This window comes from Phascolarctos cinereus, unplaced genomic scaffold (assembly GCF_003287225.1).
Source record: "Phascolarctos cinereus isolate Bilbo 61053 unplaced genomic scaffold, phaCin_HiC Scaffold_7;HRSCAF=346, whole genome shotgun sequence".
Taxonomy (NCBI): domain Eukaryota; kingdom Metazoa; phylum Chordata; class Mammalia; order Diprotodontia; family Phascolarctidae; genus Phascolarctos; species Phascolarctos cinereus.
The window spans coordinates 183,716,704-183,736,257 of record NW_027556180.1 but is presented as its reverse complement, the minus strand read 5'-3'; the positions used below and the strand labels follow the sequence as shown (position 1 = coordinate 183,736,257).

At 34.0% G+C, this 19,554-nt stretch overlaps 1 protein-coding gene across 1 annotated transcript in view; it reads right to left on the bottom strand.

Moving 5' to 3' along the window:
* ROBO2 (roundabout guidance receptor 2) overlaps positions 1-19,554 on the bottom strand; it is a 709,376-nt gene that overhangs the window by 160,660 nt on the left and 529,162 nt on the right. The window contains exons 6-7 of the mRNA XM_078147421.1: positions 9,022-9,149; positions 4,113-4,124 (exon numbers count right to left, since the gene is read on the bottom strand). Of these exons, the coding sequence (XP_078003547.1) occupies positions 4,113-4,124; positions 9,022-9,149 (140 nt within the window). The remainder of the gene's footprint in view (positions 1-4,112; positions 4,125-9,021; positions 9,150-19,554) is intronic.

Below are 19,554 nucleotides of genomic sequence, written 5' to 3'. Positions count from 1 at the left end.
AGTTCAGACAAGCTGGTTAATTTTGTTATATACATATTTTTGAGGTTAAATGTTATTTTATTTTTTCCAGTTACATGTGACGGTAGTTTTAAACATTCATTTTTATAAAATTTTGAGTTCCAAATTTTTCTCCCTCCCTCTTATACCCCTGCCCCAAGCAAGCTGATACAGGTTATATGTGTGCAATCACATTAAACATATTTCTACATTAGTCATGTGTTCATTATATTTATATGAGGACTAATTTTTTTTAGCTTTTAAATTTATTTTAAACTTAAATACAAAATAAGGAAGGAAAAAAATATTGCCATGTACATAGAAGAACATAAAAGAGGATTCAATATAAAGCAATGCATTTCCATTTCAAGAAAACATATAATGAATAGTACACATTATTTTCAAAGATATCTATCTTTTCTTTGCTTCCTTCCATGTTTTCTTTTGTTCTATGCTGTGCAGTTTTTACTTAATTTTTTTCTCCCTTCCTCTCATCCCACCCCCAAAGGCTACAATTAAGCATGGGTATACACACACATATATACATATACATAGATATTCATAAACACACTTATGTACCCATGTACACTCAAACACACACACACACACACACACACACACACACACGAAAAAGATCATATTACGCTTATTTCCATTTCTCTGTAGGTTCATAGCACCTTACTTCAAAAGTACAAGTCTTTCCATATTTTTCTAAATCTACCAGCTCATCATTTCCTATACCACAACAATATTCTGAGCCAATCACATTCTACCTGGAAGGTTGTCTATGAGAGTTTCCCCTCAATTTTCCACATTCCCTGTATTCTTGGCTACACTGGTTCTATTTATACAGGAAATTTTTAATTTAAAATCATCAAAATTATCCATTTTATACTTTAGCTCTGCTCTCACCTTATAATATGGTTTAAGGTCTGACATGACTGAATCTAGTTCCTTCACATCTTTCCCCCCTAGTTTCCTTGAAGTTCCTGACCCTCTCTCTTCCAAATGAACTGTTATTATTTTTTCTGACTCAGTAGGATAATGTTTTAATAATTCAATTGGGATGGCATTACATAAACATATTAGTTACATAAAACTGTCATTTTTTATTATATTAGCTTTTCCTACCCATGCACAATAAATATCACTTCAATTATTTAGATTTAACTTTGTATAAAAGATGTCTTGTGTTTATATTCACATAGTTCCTGTGTCAGTTTTGGTAGGTATACTCTCATATTTTTCATACTGTCCAGTTATTTTATATGGTCTAAAACTATTGATCAATTGGTTGACAGTGTAATTTCCCTATTTTTTCTCTTTTGATTAAATCTGATTTAGCTTTAACTTTGTCTGAGATCAAGATTACTATCCCTGCTTTTGTACATAATAAATTCTACTCCTTACCTTTATTGTATATTTGTATCTCTCATTTTTCTAGCATTTCATGAAAGCAACATAACACTGAATTCAAATTTTTATCTGCTATCAGTTTCCATTTTGCAGGTAAATTCATCCCACTCACATTCTAAATTGTAATTACTTGTATATTTCCTCACTATCCTTCTCACCTTATTTTTATCCCTCTTAACTCCCCTACTTTACTTCTATGTGCTACCTTACCCTTTCATTTCTTAACCTACCCCCCTTCCACGAATCCCTCTCTTATCCTCTCCCCCATCCCCTTACTCTCTTACTTCTTTCTGAATTTAGAAGACATTTACACAGATAGATATATACATATATACATCCATATGTATATAAGTATGTATATATCATTCCCTCTTTAACCCAATCCCGATTGAGAGTAGGGTTCCAGAACTACCCACCTTCCTCTTCCATCTAATTTCTCTATCAGTTTTTTCCTCTTGCATCTCATTTGTATGAGATAATTACTTTTTACTGTTTCTTAGATGATTTTGCTGTTTAGAATCACATTGTACTCCACTCTACCCCATTCTTTCTTTTGAACTACCCAGTTACTAATGACAAGCTTAGACATACAGTTTACATTTCCACATATAAAAGCAAACAAATAGTGCAAACAGAACTAAGTACAAACTATAGTAATGAAGTTTTTTTTTCCATGTTTAGGTGCTTAAATATTAAATAATAGTTTTACAAGCTCTCAGTTTCAAAAGGAAATTCTGATGTTTATAAAGTTTTTTGAAATGTTTATCATTCAATTAAGAAACTGGATTTTAAAATCACCCCCAATTTATAGCAGAAATAAACTGATATTTGAAACAAAATGTTTATTAGGTAAGAAAAAAACTGAAAAAGAACATTTCTAGCAGAAATCCTGAGATGACTATTGAAAATCATTTTCACGTGTGATATAAAATAAAGTACTATGATACTATCATATTCTGTCCCAGTTTAATACTACTTAACTGTTTATATTATTTCTTAGACTTCTGATCTAGTCAGGATTTCCTGATGGAGATGTGGAAGATTACTTAAAATGGGTATCAATATGAGCGTATATGGCTCTTCTCTTCTTTCCAGATCCTTTCTTGAAGTGCAGATGTTTGCTCCTCCATTTAGCCCTCCTTGATTTCCCTGGATGAATGTAATTCCTCCCTCTTCAAATTTTCTTAAACAACAATGTCTGGACCTACTCATTATAATTTTCATATTCTATCTTGTATCATTCTTGATTTTGCAAGTATCTTATTAAATTATAAGCCCCTAAAGGACAGAAATTATATTGTATTGTTTTTCATTTTTCTATGCTCAGTGCCTTGTATACAACAGATGTTTAATAAATAGCTGCTGAACTGAATTTCATACATTACACCTTAAGATTGGAGAGGGCTCAAGTTTTCTCACCTATAAAATGAGGAAAGTGGAGTAGAAGATAGGTAGGATAGTTTACACATCTAACATTCTAGGATTCTGATTGTGTAAATTCAAAAGACCGGTCTTTATGCATATTACCCAAAATAAAACTGATTGACTCAAATGCTATGGCAACATACATGAGTAACTTGGAAAAGTAACAGGTATATTTCAAAAGTATCAGGTCAATGTCTAAGAGATGTGGGCGGGAGAAAAACAAAATACCATTAAAAGCTGCATTAACTTTTATAGGTAACTGAGGGGTTGTTTGATTTACTGCAGCAGTAATTTGGAATGTAGCTCTCTGGACTATGCATTTATTTAAATAAATTCATATATTCCTTTGTGATATCATTTTTATTTTGACCTACTTAATGGATTGGCCATAATTATTCCAAAAGATTAAATATAGATGGGCAAAGAGTACAAAATAAATGGTATCACAATATTATCAAATGATTTTTTATCTTAATTTATTGTTCTCTGAGTTTTTATTTACTTAGTATTTATAAGGGAAAATTAAAGTATTACTTAATAGCTTAAACCTTTAGGATTCCATATTGCTACTAATAAATTATCAAAGAAATAACTAGTATAGGCTCTTTAGCTCTTAGTAGTGTAAGCCATTTGTTTGATGAGCAATTTGAAAAATATAAAACATGAATTTTTTTGTGCCAAAAATAACAGTTGTCTCAACAATCCTGCCCCACCTCATTTCAACTAAGTAAGTATCTACAATAGCATGAAGGTAATGCTAATTTGATTGCTAAAGCATTTAACATACATCTATTTTAAAGCATGCAGACAATAAGCATATAGCAATAAAATTAAAACTCCCTCCCCCCAAGAAAAAAAAAAGCTGCGACTGAAAATCGTTAAAAATGAGGAGAGGAAGATAACTAATAAATTCCTTCATAAACCTCGAGCATATGTATTCTCTTTACAGGGTCCACTAATCATTGGGTTTTAGAGAAACTTCATAGAAGAAAAGGGAAATCTATTATCTGTCTCTTTAAGAAAATTCAGTCACATACCTTTTTTTTTTGTACCCAAATAATTGCCTGTATGGCAAAAGCCACTACATATAGTTTATCCAAAGTGATATTGATGAAAGGGTTAAAGCAGCTTTCTCGATGGCCAAACCCTCACCTAATACGTTAATATTACATGGCATGGTTGAACTAATATAGTTCATTCAATCAAATATTGCTTGCATGATATATGAAGCACTGCATAAAGCCATGCTATATGGAAGAAGGATGGTTACTTACCAACAGGACGAGCTGTAGACATTACAATGGTGTGGTGAGAACATAAAAAAGAAATTAAAAAAAAGAAAATTGTCAGAATGCATGATGAGTAATGTTACAATGGACAGTAGAGTGAATTTGAAACTTAGAAATTTAAGTGTGACCAGAGCTTTGGGTTATTTCTTTAAAAAAAAAATTAAAGTAACCTTTTTGCTTTCAAAGAATAAATACATGAGATATTTTAGAAATGGTTGCAGTGAATCAGTTGGTAGGTATTTTGGATAAACCTATATGTGATGATCATTTACCACAATGAATGCCTCTTTAGAATGAAACTGCATTGTCCTACCAAAATATTATGGTACTTGATGTTAATATTTCATTCAAGTTAAAGACTACCAAAGGCCATGGTAACAAAAGAAGTAATCACTGTCTAATTTAAATATCATTTGAATTTTAAATATGGCCAGTCAGAAATGTTATGAGGGCCACAGAAAAGCTGATGACACTACTTTCACTTACTGATAACAACATATCATTTTTCATTCGCTGAAACTGAAACAACTGATGAAAATATAACACAGGTTGAGATTACCATACAGATTTTAATTCAATACTTTCCAAATCACTCGTTACTTTGGGGAGTTGTGGCAAAAGAAAGATTGATAAGTTGATTCTTATTTTTACTAAGAATGACTATAAAATGTCTACTGCAACAAATGATCCCATGATTATGCAACAAACTTTTTGCTTGAGAATGCTACTTACTAGGATGCTGTTGCTATTATGAAAATACAAGAATATTAAGAGAATCTCAATCTCAAGAAGTTTTAGAAAATTTAAATAAAATTTAAATGACTGATCAATGAATCACCTGTTATAATTCTGTACAAGCATTCCAAATGTGTATTGGCATTACTTTCTCTTCTGAGGAGAAAACAGAGGTACCTAGCAACATTTATACTTTCAAAGTATATTTTTTTAAATTTGAAAAAACTAGTATACAATTAATGGTACCATGCAGAAGTTGAATCTACATGTGACCAAAATGAATTATCTATTTATAGGATTAATATTTCTATAGTAAAATGTGGGGAGGGTTTTGCTTCTGTTTGGGTTTTCTTTTTTTCTATTAGGCATATATAGAGATGTTTAATATTTTACTTGATAGCATTTGCTATACATGGTATGGATTTCCAAATCACATGATAGTCTTCCCTATTTCTTCAGAGTGGATAACTAAAGCCAATTTCAGTAGCAAACAATAAATTCTGTATTTCAAAAGGTATTTTGAAACACTGTTATAAATACACTCATGGACTATGGTGGGTGATTGATTTTAACAGAAGAGAAAACACTGAGGAGAAAAAACAGCTCTCACCCAATGCCCTTTTATTTATCTTTTCACTTTTTCTAAACACAAATAAAAATAACTACTATTGTGATATAAATAGCTGGTGTGGGGTTATGAGATTTAGCAATGGGATTCCTCCATTTTTTGCCAGTGTATACTATGAATGTCAGTTCATGTCAGTTTTGATCTGTTCATTTTCATACCCTTTTCATTTTCATTTCACTCTGAATTTCAAACATTTTTGGTTCTCCGGTGTTTTATAAGCACTTGTACGCTCTACACTACAATACATCATCCCTCTGAAGGCAAAAAATAAGAACTGAAAATATAAAATCAATTCATTTTCACTTAAATTTAGACAAGCTCTCAAAGCACAGGCATGATTCTGATGTTTATTAAGATGATAAACTAATTCTAAGAGAAATCAATCTACATACCGAAATGAGCCAATGGAAAGTGCACTGGCTCTGGAATCAGAGGATATGCATTTGACTCCAACTTCTCATACTTACTACCCTGTGACCTTGCACAAGTGACCTAACTTCTCTTGGCCTCAGTTTCTTCATTGTCAAAATGAGGAGGTTGGACTAATGATCACTGGTGTCCCTTCTAAGTCTTCATCTATGATCCAATGATCCAACAAAATTAGTGAGGAATTCAGCCAAATTGTGTATGTATACTATCAAATAACCAGTTTGATTGGATTATTTAATTACTTGTTTTGAAGTCAAACAGAAATGACCATACTAGGAAACCACAATTTCATACTAATGTTAATGTTGGGAGATCTATGACTAAAGTTAATCTTGCACAGTATAAGGCTCCAATTGGAAAGGGGGGAAAAAAACATAACTATTTTTAGTTGTGTTCATGCTAATGTTCATTTTAAAAACCACATTTAAAAATAATGGTATTCTTACCTTTTGGACATTAAACTACCTTTTCTCATGTTGTCTAACATGAACCTCATCATAATATTTTAGCAGATGGATTATCTGAAAAAATATTTATGTTTGCTGCATAACATTGTTTTGCAGAGAATGCTAGCAGGTTGCCTTTTTTTTAAATTCAGCAAATTAAATTGCACTGTGTCCCTGAATTAAACATATGGAAATGGAAGTTGGCCTCTTTAGTCAATTGATTCCTGTAACCTATAGACCAAATATTCTACTGCGTGTATAAAAAGGGAAATAAAGATAATGACATTTTTTTCTTTGCTAACCTTTCTCAATGTTACACTAGAAAAAATCAAAACATTCTACGAATCTGAAATGTCTTGAGATTTAAAGTTAAAATAATATATACTCTATTTATGTAGTTATGGACTTTGGTAAGTACAGATTTGTGGAAATTTTTGTCTTATTCTTATTTTGGAGCTCTTAGTTGTAGATGAATTCTTAGGAACAAAATGAGCATTCCATTCACATTAAACTTTGTAACAATGGGACAATAACATTTGGAAAGGTAATTTAATAAGAATTTAATAAGAATAGCTAGCACTAAAAAAAAATAAGTAAAATAAAAAGGGTTTTTTTTTCCTCCTTAGAGATAAAATCTCCTTTTACAGTAATTTAATAGCATAGGGTAAAATTTAGCTAATACAAATAAAAAAAAGTTTTGTAAAATGTGGTACTAATTTCTAAAATTTTCTAATAGAAAACAAAAAGTGATTAGATGCTATGGCAATTAGACTCCAGGGTTTCATCGCAAGCATTTTATATGTTAAATGATTATTTAAAGAAATAAACAGCTCATATTTTCTTACCATTTATTTCACTGGCAAACATTTTCCAAATAGGAAGCTAGTTATCTTTCTATTTTCCAATAATTTAAAGAAGAAAAATTTACTTTGTGTATAATTAGGACATCCAAATTGTTTTGTCAAGCTTTCCAACAAAGACTTTTACGACTGACTAGAAAAAGAAAAGCAATCTTCAGATAAACTAAGCATTAAACACTGACTAGACATTTTTTAAAAAGGGGGGGAGTGGGGTATATTTTTAGATGTAGAAATAGAATTCAGAAAGACTAAATTCTAGTCTTTTATCTGTCACTAGCTAGTCATGTATGAAAATCATTTCTAGGATCTTAATTTCCTTGCCTCTACAGGGAGAAATTTTGACTATATGGTCTCCAAAATTTATTTCCTAGATCAAAAATTCTGATATCTATGCCATTTGCATGGCAAAAAAAAAAAAGCACAGGCAAGAAGAATGTACCTTCTCAGTTGCTTTTCATAAATATATTCCCTCAAAAAAATCTTATAGGAAAATAGTTTATTTTTTTTCCCTAGATCAACTACCACATTTGGGTTTCAACAGGGTGAGAAAAATAGTTGAATGAATGAAAATAACAGTACTGATTAATGGGGAATGACATTGCTCAACATATTTTAAAAAGGGTTGTGTCTCAGCCTCCAAGAGGAAGAAAAAGTCTTATCTGTTCTAAAGAAAAAGATAGAAATGGCACATTCAGTTCTTTGAACAGCCCGGAGTGCTACTACTGGAACTACCACTATATATCTTGTGTGTAGAAAAAAAAAAAGGAACCTCCATATTCTCTTCATCTTTCTTGAGGACTTTGAGCATACAAATATGCACAAAGAGAAAAAAGTGGTCATAGACATGTGACTGGGATTCAGTGGATAGGGAATAAGTACAACTTAGGCCAGAAGAATGAAGTCATATCCACCTTTTAGATGGCGCCTTTACCTAAACACAAATAATATGAATGGAGAAGGCATCAATTAGTAAACTTCAAGGAGTGATTGAGAGATAAAAACATATTTTCAATTTTGTGTGAAGTTATGTGAAAATAAATGTGTTTACTGTAACTGTCTAAATGACACTCATTTGGTACCCTGGAATATTTAATTTTTCTTATATGGGTCAAATGGTTATACCTAGGGGACAGTTAATTGATTCTAGTTCACTCTAAGGTCAAGCACTTATGATAATGTTTTCTCTCCTTCATAAGTATTTTCACTGACTTGATAAATATGTTCTACAACAGGAATAATGCATGACTTTTGAAAAGTGAAAGTCATCATAAAAGTCTATTTCATCTTCTAACATTTTATGATATTCAAAATTTATACAGAGATCAATTAATTAACTATGAATGTAGAGAAGCAAAAACATTTATAACTATTGATCCATGGCAAAAAAAAAAAAAACTTAATAGTAAGTGCTGAAATAGAAGGAATAATGGCAATTAATTTAAATATTGGTAGCAGTGGTTAATGGAACATCATATTTACTTTTAACACTCTCATTTTAAATAAAATAAGCTTACACATTAAATATGAATAAATGTCTTTAAAATGTTTGAAGGAATGTCCTTTTAAATATGAAATTAAACCTGAGAATAGTTATTTCAGTTAATTTCAATTAATGAAAAATCACTTATTAGAATATGTACAATTAAATCTAATCATAAAACAGATGAGTAAAAAGTCTTAAATAAGGAGGAAAATGTATACAGCATAATATGAAAGTTACATAATATGCATACTTACCAAATTAGTTAGCATTAGTCTCCTGATTAAGGTTGTTTATGAAATACTAAGTCACTTACCTCTAACAGTGAGAGTAGCCGATGCTTCCACTCTTCCAACCCGATTCTCCGCAACACATGTATAGGAGCCCTCATCTGAGCTCATGGCCTTTTTAATCCTCAATGTGTAATCATCTTTGATGTCAAATCTAAATCAGAATAATAATTCTATGTGATTTTAGGAATCAAAAGCTTCTCTTTTGGATAGTATAATGGGATTGCATCTAATACATATATTTGTATGATTAATAATGTAAAGTTGAATGACACTACTCAGTAATTGTCATGAGATTTTCACTGAATCATGAAATAGTCAAAAAACTTTTAATGTAATATAATTTGTTTTGGCATATTCATGCCATATTTGGACATTATCAATTAATTAATAAGCCAACAAGCATTTAGTAAGTATGGCTATGTGCCAGGTACTGCACTAATCACTCAGAATACAAAGAAAAAATTGAAAACAATCTGCTTTTAATAAGCTTCACAATCTAATATGGGAGACAATATGTTCATATACAAGGGTGAGTAGTGTGTATAAATGATACAAAATGTTCAAAATACATTAATGCCACTTAAAGTTATTTATATTACTTATTGTAATATATTCAAATATAATTTAATATATAAATATTATATGCATATATGCTGGTAAATGTTGAAACCTAGCTCTGTGGAAAAGAAAACAATGTAAGACATATTTTAGTTTAAGCTGCATTATTAGCATTTGTCATCTCTTTCTTAAGTCTAGACAATCAACAATAACAAAATAAAGTCCTGTTTGTAGTATTTCCCAGTTTCTAAGGTGTATATAAATACATGTATGTGCTTAAAATTTAACAATCACTTTTCTCAAACCAATATGGACTGGCTACAGTACACCCCTCAATTCTCATTCTCTCTCTGTCTCTCTCTTTCTGTCTTTCTCTCTCTTCTCTCTCATTTTAAGAATGACTTACTTAACATCATATCACCAAGAAATTTGTGTTCAATACCTCCTAAGTATATATTAACTATATGACTACTATTGTTTATCTCAATAATAGCAAAGGTAAATGCAATATGCTGCTAATGATGTTGCATACATATATAATTATACTTGTACATATACATTACATACATTTGTTGGTTTCTAAAGCTGTTAATTTTTTGTTTGTTTGTTAAGGATTCTAGGACACATAACATTTCACCCTAAACTGCTTTTCAGTCTCCTTTATTGAGTTGAGAAATACATTAAGAAACTGGAGCACATTTAGATAAAACATTCAAGTGGGGTATAATATTATTCATAGTCTACATGTAATGGCTAGAATCTGCATTTAATTAACAACAACAAAGTAAGATAGAACAGGTGAAAAAACATTACTAGTGAGGAAATTTTAATAAAAATTGGGTGATTTTGATTGTGAAATTTGGCAATCTGGCTTCTATGAATGTATTCATTGTTGCCAGTTTTGATTAATGACAGTTGTACAATCGTGTGCTGACAGTCCCTGCCATAGAGACACATATTATTCTGATATGAAACACTGCTGAAAAATGCAAACCAATCAGATTTGGCCCCCGGACAACATGTGCTATCATCACTGTACCGTGAATTGAGATTGATTGGTAACCAGCTGTGACAAAGTGGAAAAAGGAGCTTGGTTGTTTTCAAGGAAAAATAAAAAGACAACAAAACAAAATTGTGTATAAACCATTACATCTGCTTGGCCAAAAAGAAAATAAAACAAAATAATTAATATCTCACATTTTAAACAAGTTTGTATTTAAAATTCAATTTGTGTATGATGTTAACTTTATTCAATTATCTTTAGATTTTTAAAGATAAGAAAGAATTTTTGCTTAATCAGAACATACACTATAAAATCACTTCCTTATTAATTTCTTTTGCAAGACTATGTTTTACTTATTTTACGAAGATTGTTCAATGATAATTAATGGGAAAACTTTTTATGATTTGGTGGGGAAAGTATTAATTTTATTTGAAATATCTTGGACAATTTAATAACTATGTCAAGATCTATTTTTTTATTCCTTCTGTATAGCAAATGCCTCAACAGGAAGTATAATCATCATCATTAATACTATTGTCTTAGCTCACATTTACATAGGGCTAGGTAGTTTAAAAAGTACTTTCCTTAAAAACAGTTCTGTAGTTAGGTGGAGCCAAGATGGCAGAGAAAAGCTGGGAAGCTGCCTGAGCTCTCCCCAGTTTCTCTTGAGACAACACTAAATCAAGCCTCTAACCAAATTTTGGAGTGACAGAACCAACAAAAAGACAGAGTGAAACAATTTTCCAGCCCAAGATAACTTAGAAGAACTTCAGGAAATGTCTGTCTCACTTGGGAATAGGGAGAATGTAGCCCAGTGCAGGCAGTGTCCAGGCAAGCAATCATGAGGCTCTTACACAGCACAGATAAGCCCTGTGGTCCTGACTCAGCAGGCCAGCAGCACAACCAGACAGCTGTGACACCTCCAGCTCTAGTACAGAAGGCAAAATGCCAGCTATGGAACCCTCAGCCCAAGGTATGAATATGCCAGTACATCCCAGCACAGTGGGCAAGCCATCAGCCCTACAGGACTCTAGGCAGAAAGCCAATCTACAAGATGATGGAATAAAAGCTGTGACTTGCTTGAGCTCTTCTCCAAACACCTCCAAATAACTGTTAAAATGGCTCTAAACAAATTCTAGAGCAGGAGAACCCACAAAAAGACAGAGTGAAACAAATTTCCAGCCCAAGACAACCTAGATGGTTGATGGGAAAGGTCTCTTGTGCCAGGCTGAGAGAGGAGCATAGTTCAACTTGTGTCCAGGCCTCAGTGAACTGGAACAGGCCTCAGTAGACTGAATCACTAGGAGCTGTAGCAGTTTCCATACTTCTCAACCCACAAACACCAAAGAAAAATTAGAAGGTCAGTAAGAAAGGTCTGTCTGACCTCTGATAGAGAAGTGTGGTCCAGCCCCAATCCTGGAGCAGCCCCTGGGTGGGGGCTGATTCTAGAGCTCTCAACACATAGATAGTGGGGGGATCCAGTGGCTGATCAGTGGAGGACTGTAGGGATTGCTTTGCTGGCACTGAGGCAGGATTCTCTTGCTTTTCCCATGGTTGGATCTGGGTTGTAGGGCTGGGTGGCAGTCCTGGGGTGAAGAGGAGTGCTGGCGTGCTGGAGCTTGTGGTGGCGGTGGACACGGAATCCTTCCTCACAGTTGCAAAGCAGAAAAGAGCACTTGTGGTCACTCACAGACCAGAGCACAGGCCAGGAAAGGAGTAAACTCCTCACCTTTGATCATACCACCTTGAAAGAACTGAAAATATACAGGTCCCTAGAAATATCTCTGAAAACAGCTGCACAAACTCCTGAAACTTGGGACAGTACATTCTCCACAGTGGAAGCAGTGAGAGCTTAAAGGTCAAGTAATTGGCTGGGAACATGAGCAAACAATGCAAACAAACAATTCAGACTATAGAAGCTTACCTTGGTGACAAAGAAGATCAAAACCTACAACCAGAAGAAGACAACAAAGTCAAAGATCCTACATCCAGAGCCCCCAAGAAAAATATGAATTGGTCTCGGGCCATGGAAGAACTCAAAAAGGATATTGAAACACAAATAAGATAAGTAGAGAAACAATTGGAAGTGATGAGAGTGATGCAAGAAAATCATGAAAAATGAGTCAACAACTTGCTAAGGGAGACCCCAAATAATAACACCTTAAAAACAGACTAACTAAATTGGTAAAAGAGGCGAGAAAGCCAATGAGGAGAAGAATGACTTCAAAAGCAGAATTGGCCAAATAAAAGAGAAGATCCAAAGACTCACTGGAGAAAATAATTCCTAAAAATTAGAATGGAGTAAATGGAAACTAATGACTCTATGAGAAATCAAGAAATTATAAAACAAAACCAAAAGAATGGAAAAATAGAAGACAATGTGAAATATCTCACTGGAAAAACAACTGACCTAGAAAATAGATCCAGGAGAGAGAATTTTAAAATTATTGGACTATCTGAAAGTCATGATCAAAAAAAGAGCCTACATTGTCATCTTTCAAGAAATTATCAAGGGAAACTGCCCTGATATTCTAGAACCAGAGGGCAAAATGGAAATTGAAAGAATCCACTGATTCACCTCCTGAAAGGTGGATCAGAAACTCCAAGGAATATTCCAGAGTTCCCAGGTCAAGAAGAAAATATCACAAGCAGCCAGAAAGAAATAATTCAAGTATTGTGGAAACACAATCAGGATAACACGAAATTTAGTAGTTTCTACATTAGAGGATCTGGGCTTGGAATAAGATGTTCTGGAGGTGAAAGGAGCTAGGACTACAATCAAGAATCACCTACTGAGTATAATCCTTCAGGGGGAAAAAATGGACATTCAGTTAGAGGAATTTCAAGCATTTTTAATGAAAAGACCAGAGCTGAAAAGAAAATTTGACTTTCAAATACAAGACTCAAGAGAAACACGAAGAGGGAAAGAGGAAAGAGAAATCATAACAGACTTATTGAAGTTGAACTGTTAACATTCCTACATGGGAAGATGATATTTGTAACTCATGAGACCTTATTCAGTATTAGCATACTATATATAGACAGAGGGCACATAGCGAGTTAAATAAGAAACGATGATACCTAAAATATAAAATTAAGGGGTGGAGAGGATTATATTGGGAGAAGAAAGGGAGTGGTAGAATGGGGTAAATTATCTCACATTTATGTAAATTTATGTAAATTATCACATAAAACAGAGAAGAAAAAGTTTTTACAGTGGAGGGGGAAAGAGGGGAGGTGAGAAGGAATGAGTTAATCTTACTCTCATCAGATTTGGTTTAAAGAGGGAATAACATATACACCCAATTGGGTATGGAAATCTATCTTACCCTACAGGAAAGTAGGAGGGAAGGGGATAAGACAGGGGGATGATAGGAAGGAGGGCAGATTGGGGGAGGGGGTAATCAGAAGCAAACACTTCTGAGGAGGGACAGAGTCAAAGTAAAGAATAGAATAAATGGGGGGTGGGATAGGATGGAGGGAAATATAGTTAGTTTTTCACAACATGACTATTATGGAAGTGATTTGCATGTATAACCTGTATTGACTTGCTTGCCATCTCAATGATGGTGGATGGGGAGGGAGGAAGGGGGAGAATTTGGAACCCAAGTTTGAAAAACAAATATTAAAAATTGTTTTTAACTGGGAAATAAGATATACAGGCAATGGGGTATAGAAATTTATCCTGCCCCACAGGAAAATAGAAGGGCAAAGGGATAAGAGAAGTAGGGGGGTAATAGAAGGGAAGGAAGATTAGGGAAAGAAGTACTCAGAATGCATGTCATCTTGAGGTGGGGGGGAGAAGAGAGATGGGGAGAAAATTTGGAACTCAAAACCTTGTGGAAGTGAATGTTAAAAACTAAAAATAAATTAATTAATTGAATTTTTAAAAAAGAAAAAGAAATGCAGGGTGTACCAAAAGTCTTCATACACTTTTAAGGTTTTATATACATTTTGAAATGCTATACAGAGTGGCACAATAGTCTTAGCTTAAAAACTAATCATTGTGTATAGCATAGAGTGCCAGGCCATAGGAAAGATTTGAGTTCAAATTTGGCCTCACTCACTTACTAGCTATGTGACTCTGGGTAAGTCATTTAATACTGTTACCTCAGTTTCCTCAACTATAAAATGAGCTCGAGAAGGAAATGGCAAATGTCTCCAGAAGCTTTGCCAGGAAAACCCCAAGTGGGATCATGAAGAATCAGACACAACTAACCATGACTAACAATAACACTTCAGTAAGTGGTACCTCATTACAACTTCACAAATAACAATAACAACAATAAAAATACTCTCATTAAAGTAGAGTATAAACAAAAGAAGTCTTAGATCCCTCATTCAGATCTCTATCAGCTTGTATGTTTCTGTCATGTTAGGTACCTACTAAAACTTCAGGATTTTTTAGGCATAAAACATTACCTAATATTGCAGATAATTAAACAAGGCCTATAGAACCTATTGTTATTTTTTCCATATGTGTTTGAATGATATTAATTGAATGGACCATGGAAATTTAAAAAAATAAAAAGCCCATGTAAAGGCCCCTGGACCCCAGTGCAAGAAACTTGGGACAGTGCTTCCCATACTCCAGGAGCAGAGCTCAACTTTAAAAGTCACAAAATAGGCTAGAAAATGAGCTAAAAGAAGAGCTCTGACCATAGAGAGCTACTATAGCAACAGGGAATACAATTTTACAAAACACAAACTCGGAAGAGGACAATAATGTCAAAACACCTACATATTTTCAAAAATGGCTGGATCGTTTCACAACTCCACCAACAATGCATTATTGTTCCAATTTTACCACATCTTCTCCAACATTTATCATTTTCCTGTTTTGTCACATTGGCCAATCTGATATGTGTGATGTGGTACCTCAGAGTTGTTTTGATTCGCATTTCTCTAATCAATAGTGATTCAGAGCATTGTTTCATATGACTATAGATGGCTTTAATTTCTCCATCTGAGAACTGCCTGTTCATATCCTTTGCCCATTTATCAATTGGGGAATGACTTGTACTGTTATAAATTTGACTTAATTCTTTATATACTTTAGAAATGAGGCCCTTATCAGAGACACTGGTTATAAAAATTCTTACCCAATTTTCTACTTTCCTTCTAATCTTGGTTGCATTCACTTTGTTTCTGCAAAAACTTTCAATTTAATGTAATCAAAGTTATCCATTTTGCATATTGTAATGTTCTCTATCTCCTGTTTGTTCATGAATTCTTCTGTTCTCCATAAATCTGATAGGTAAACTATTCCTTACTCTCACAGTTTGCTTACAGTATCAGCCTTTATATCTAAATCATGAACCCATTTTGACTTTATTTTGGCATATGGTGTAAGATTTTGGTCTATGTCTAGTTTCTGATATACTCTTTTCCAGTTTTCCAAGCAGTTTTTGTCAAAGAGTGAGTTCTTATTCCAGAAGCTGGGGTCCCTGTGTCTATCAAATAAGAGATTACTATAGTCATTGACCACTGTGCCTTGCATACTTAACCTATTCCACTGATTCACCACTCTATTTCTTAGCCAGTACCAAGCAGTTTTGGTGATTGCTGCTTTATAATACAATTTAAGATCTGGAATGGCTAGGCCACCTTCCCCTGCATTTCTTTTCATTAGTTCTTTTGATATTCTGCACCTTTTGCTCTTCTAAATGAATCTTGTTATTATCTTTTCTAACTCTATAGAATAATTTTTTAGTATTTTGATTGGTATGGCACTGAATAAGTAAATTAGCTTAGGCAGAATTGTCATTTTTATTATATTAGCTCAGCCTACCCATGAACAACTGATGTTTTTCCAGTTATTTAGATCTGACTTTATTTGTGTGAAAAGTGTCTTGTAATTGTGTTCATTTAGTTCCTAGGTTTCTTTCGGGAGGTAGACTCCTAAATATTTTATAATGTCTACAGTAACTTTCAATGGAATTTCTCTTTCCCTCTTTTGCTGTTGGGCTTTGCTGGTAATATATGGAAATGCTGATAATTTATGTAGATTTATTTTATTGCCTGTAACTTTGCTAAAGTTGTTTATTTCAAGTAGTTTTTTACTTGATTCTCTAGGATTCTCTAACTACATCATCATATCATCTACAAAGAGTGATAGCTTTGCTTCTTCTTTGCCTATCCTAACACCTTCAATTTCCTTTTCTTCTCTTATTGCTAGAGCTAATGTTTCCAGTACGATACTGAACAAGAGGTGATAATGGGCATCCTTATTTCACCCCTGATCTTATTTGAAATACTTCTAGCTTGTCCCCATTACATATGATGTGTGCACAAGGTTTTAGGTAGATGTTATTTATTATTTCAAGGAAGATTCCATTTATTCCTATGCTTTCTAATGTTTGAGCAATTTGGAACTATGCCCAAAAAGCTATAAAAATGTGCATAACCTTTGACCCAGCAATAGCATTTCTAGGGCTATATCCTAGAGAGATCACACAAATGGGAAAAAGACCTACGTGTACAAAAATGTTTATAGCAGCTCTCTGTGTGGTGGCAAAGAATTGGAAATTGAGAGGATGCCCATCAATCTGGGAATGCCTGAATAAGTTGTGGTGCACGAATATAATGGAATACTATTGTGCTATAAGAAATCATGAACAGAGTGACTTCAGAAAAATCTGGAAAGACTTGTATGGTCTGATACTGAGTGAAATGAGCAGAACCAAGAGAATGTTGTACACAGTAACAGCCACATTGTGCTAATAACTAACATTGAAATACAAGGATCTAAGACATCTCCTAAAGCTTCATGATGAAAAATGCTATCCACATTCAAAGAAAGAACTATGGAGTTTGAGTACAGATGAGCATACTACTTGCTATTTTTTTTTCTTCTGTTGTGTTTTCTTTCCTCTTTCTGGTGGTTCCTCCTATTGGTTCTAATTCTTACCTACAACATCACTAATGTGAAAATATGTTTAATAGGAATGTATACATATATATAGCCTATATCAGATTGCATGCCGTCTTGGAGAGGGAGGCAGGGAGGGAAAAAATTTAAAACTCAAAAGCTTATGGAAGTGATTGTTGATAATTCAAAATAAATTAATTTAGAGATAGCTAGGTGGTGCAGTGGATACAGCACTGGCCCTGGATTCAGGAGGACCTGAGTTCAAATCCAGCCTCAGACACATAACACTTACTAGCTGTGTGACCCTGGGCAAGTCACTTAACCCCACTGCCTAAACCAAAAAAGAAAAAAACCAAAAAAAACAAAACAAAAAAACCAAAATAAATTAATTCAAAAAAGATAAAAAAAACCCACCTCCATATGAAGCTTCAAAGAGGAATAGGAATTGTTCTCAAGCCCAAAAAGTCCTCTTGGAAGAGCTCAAAAAGGATTTTAAAAATCAAATAAGAGAGGCAGAAGAAAAATTGGGACAAGAAATAAGAGTGATGCAAGAGAATAATGAAAAAAATCACCAACTTAGAAAAAGAAAACTCCTTAGGAAGGGGAATTGCACAAATGGAAAAAGAGGTACCAAAATCCACTGAAGAAAAGAACTCCTTAAAAAGCACAATGGGGAGGGGTGGAGCCAAGATGGTGGAATAAAAGCAGTGACTTGCTTGAGCTTTCTCTCAAACCCCTCCAAAGACCTTTAAAAAATGGTTCTAAACAAATTCTAAAGCAGCCCACAAAAAGACAGAGCCAAATAAATTTCCAACCCAATGTAACTTAAATGGTTGATTAGAAAGGTATATTGTGCCAGGCAGGGAGAAGAATGCAACTCAATGTAGGTGTGCAGGCAAAACAGGCCTCAGCAACCCTCTGAGAACTGAATCACGTGCAGCTGTGGTGGTTTCCAGACCTGTCAACCCATGAACACCAAAGACAACTTAGAAGGTCAGTAGGAAAAGTCTGTGACTGAGGTGAGAGAGAAACTCTGTCCCAGAGCCAGTACCTGTGCACAGCCTAGGGTGGTGGTTGCTTCCAGAACTTCCAGGCCCACAGATTGAGGGGGAATCAAGTGGCTGATCAGAGTTGGATTACAGGGATCTCTTTGCTTGTGCTGAGGCAGGAATCTCTTGCTTTGCCCATGCTTGGATCTGGGTCACAGTTCTGGGTGGTGGTCCTGGGGCAGGAGGAGTGCTGGTGTGGTGGAGCTTGTAGTAGTGATGAAGAGGAAATCCTCCTCACAGTTCCAAGGCAGAGGTCACTCATAGAGCAGAGCACAGGCCAGGAAAGGAGTAAACACCTTGCCCCTTATCATACCACCTTGGAAGAACTGAAAATTTACAGGTCCCTAGAAATATCTTAGAAAACAGCTGCACAAAACCCCCCCAAAGCTTGGGACAGTACATTCTCCACACTGGAAGCAGACCCCTACCTTAACAAAGAGTTTATAACTCAAGTAATTGCCTGGGATCATGAGCAAACCTCACAAAAAAAGTCAGAACATACAATCTTTCTTTGGTGACAAAGAAAATCAAAATATATAACCAGAAGAAGACAACAAAGTCAAAGCTCCTACATCCAAAGCCTCCAAGAAAAATATGAATTGGTTTCAGGTCATGGAATAGCTCAAAAAGGATTTTGAGAAGCAAGTATGAGAAGTAGAAGAAAAACTGGGAAGAGAAATGAAAGTGATGCAAGAAAATCATGAAAAACAAGTCAATACCTTTTTAAAGGAGACCCAAAAAATACTGAAGAAAATAACATCTTAAAAATAGCCTAACCCAAATGACAAAAGAGTTCCAAAAAGCCAATGAGGAGAAGAATGCCCTAAAAAGCAAAATTGCCCAAATGGAAGAGGAAGTCCAAAAGCTTACTGAAGAAAGCACTGACTTAAAAATTAGAATGGATCAACTGGAAGCTAGTGATTTTATGAGAAATCAAGATATTGTAAAACAAAATGAAAAGAATGAAAAAATAGAAAACAATGTGAAATATCTCATTGGAAAAACAACTGACCTGCAAAATAGATCCAGGAGAGAGAATTTAAAAATTATTGGACTATCTGGAAGCCATGATCAA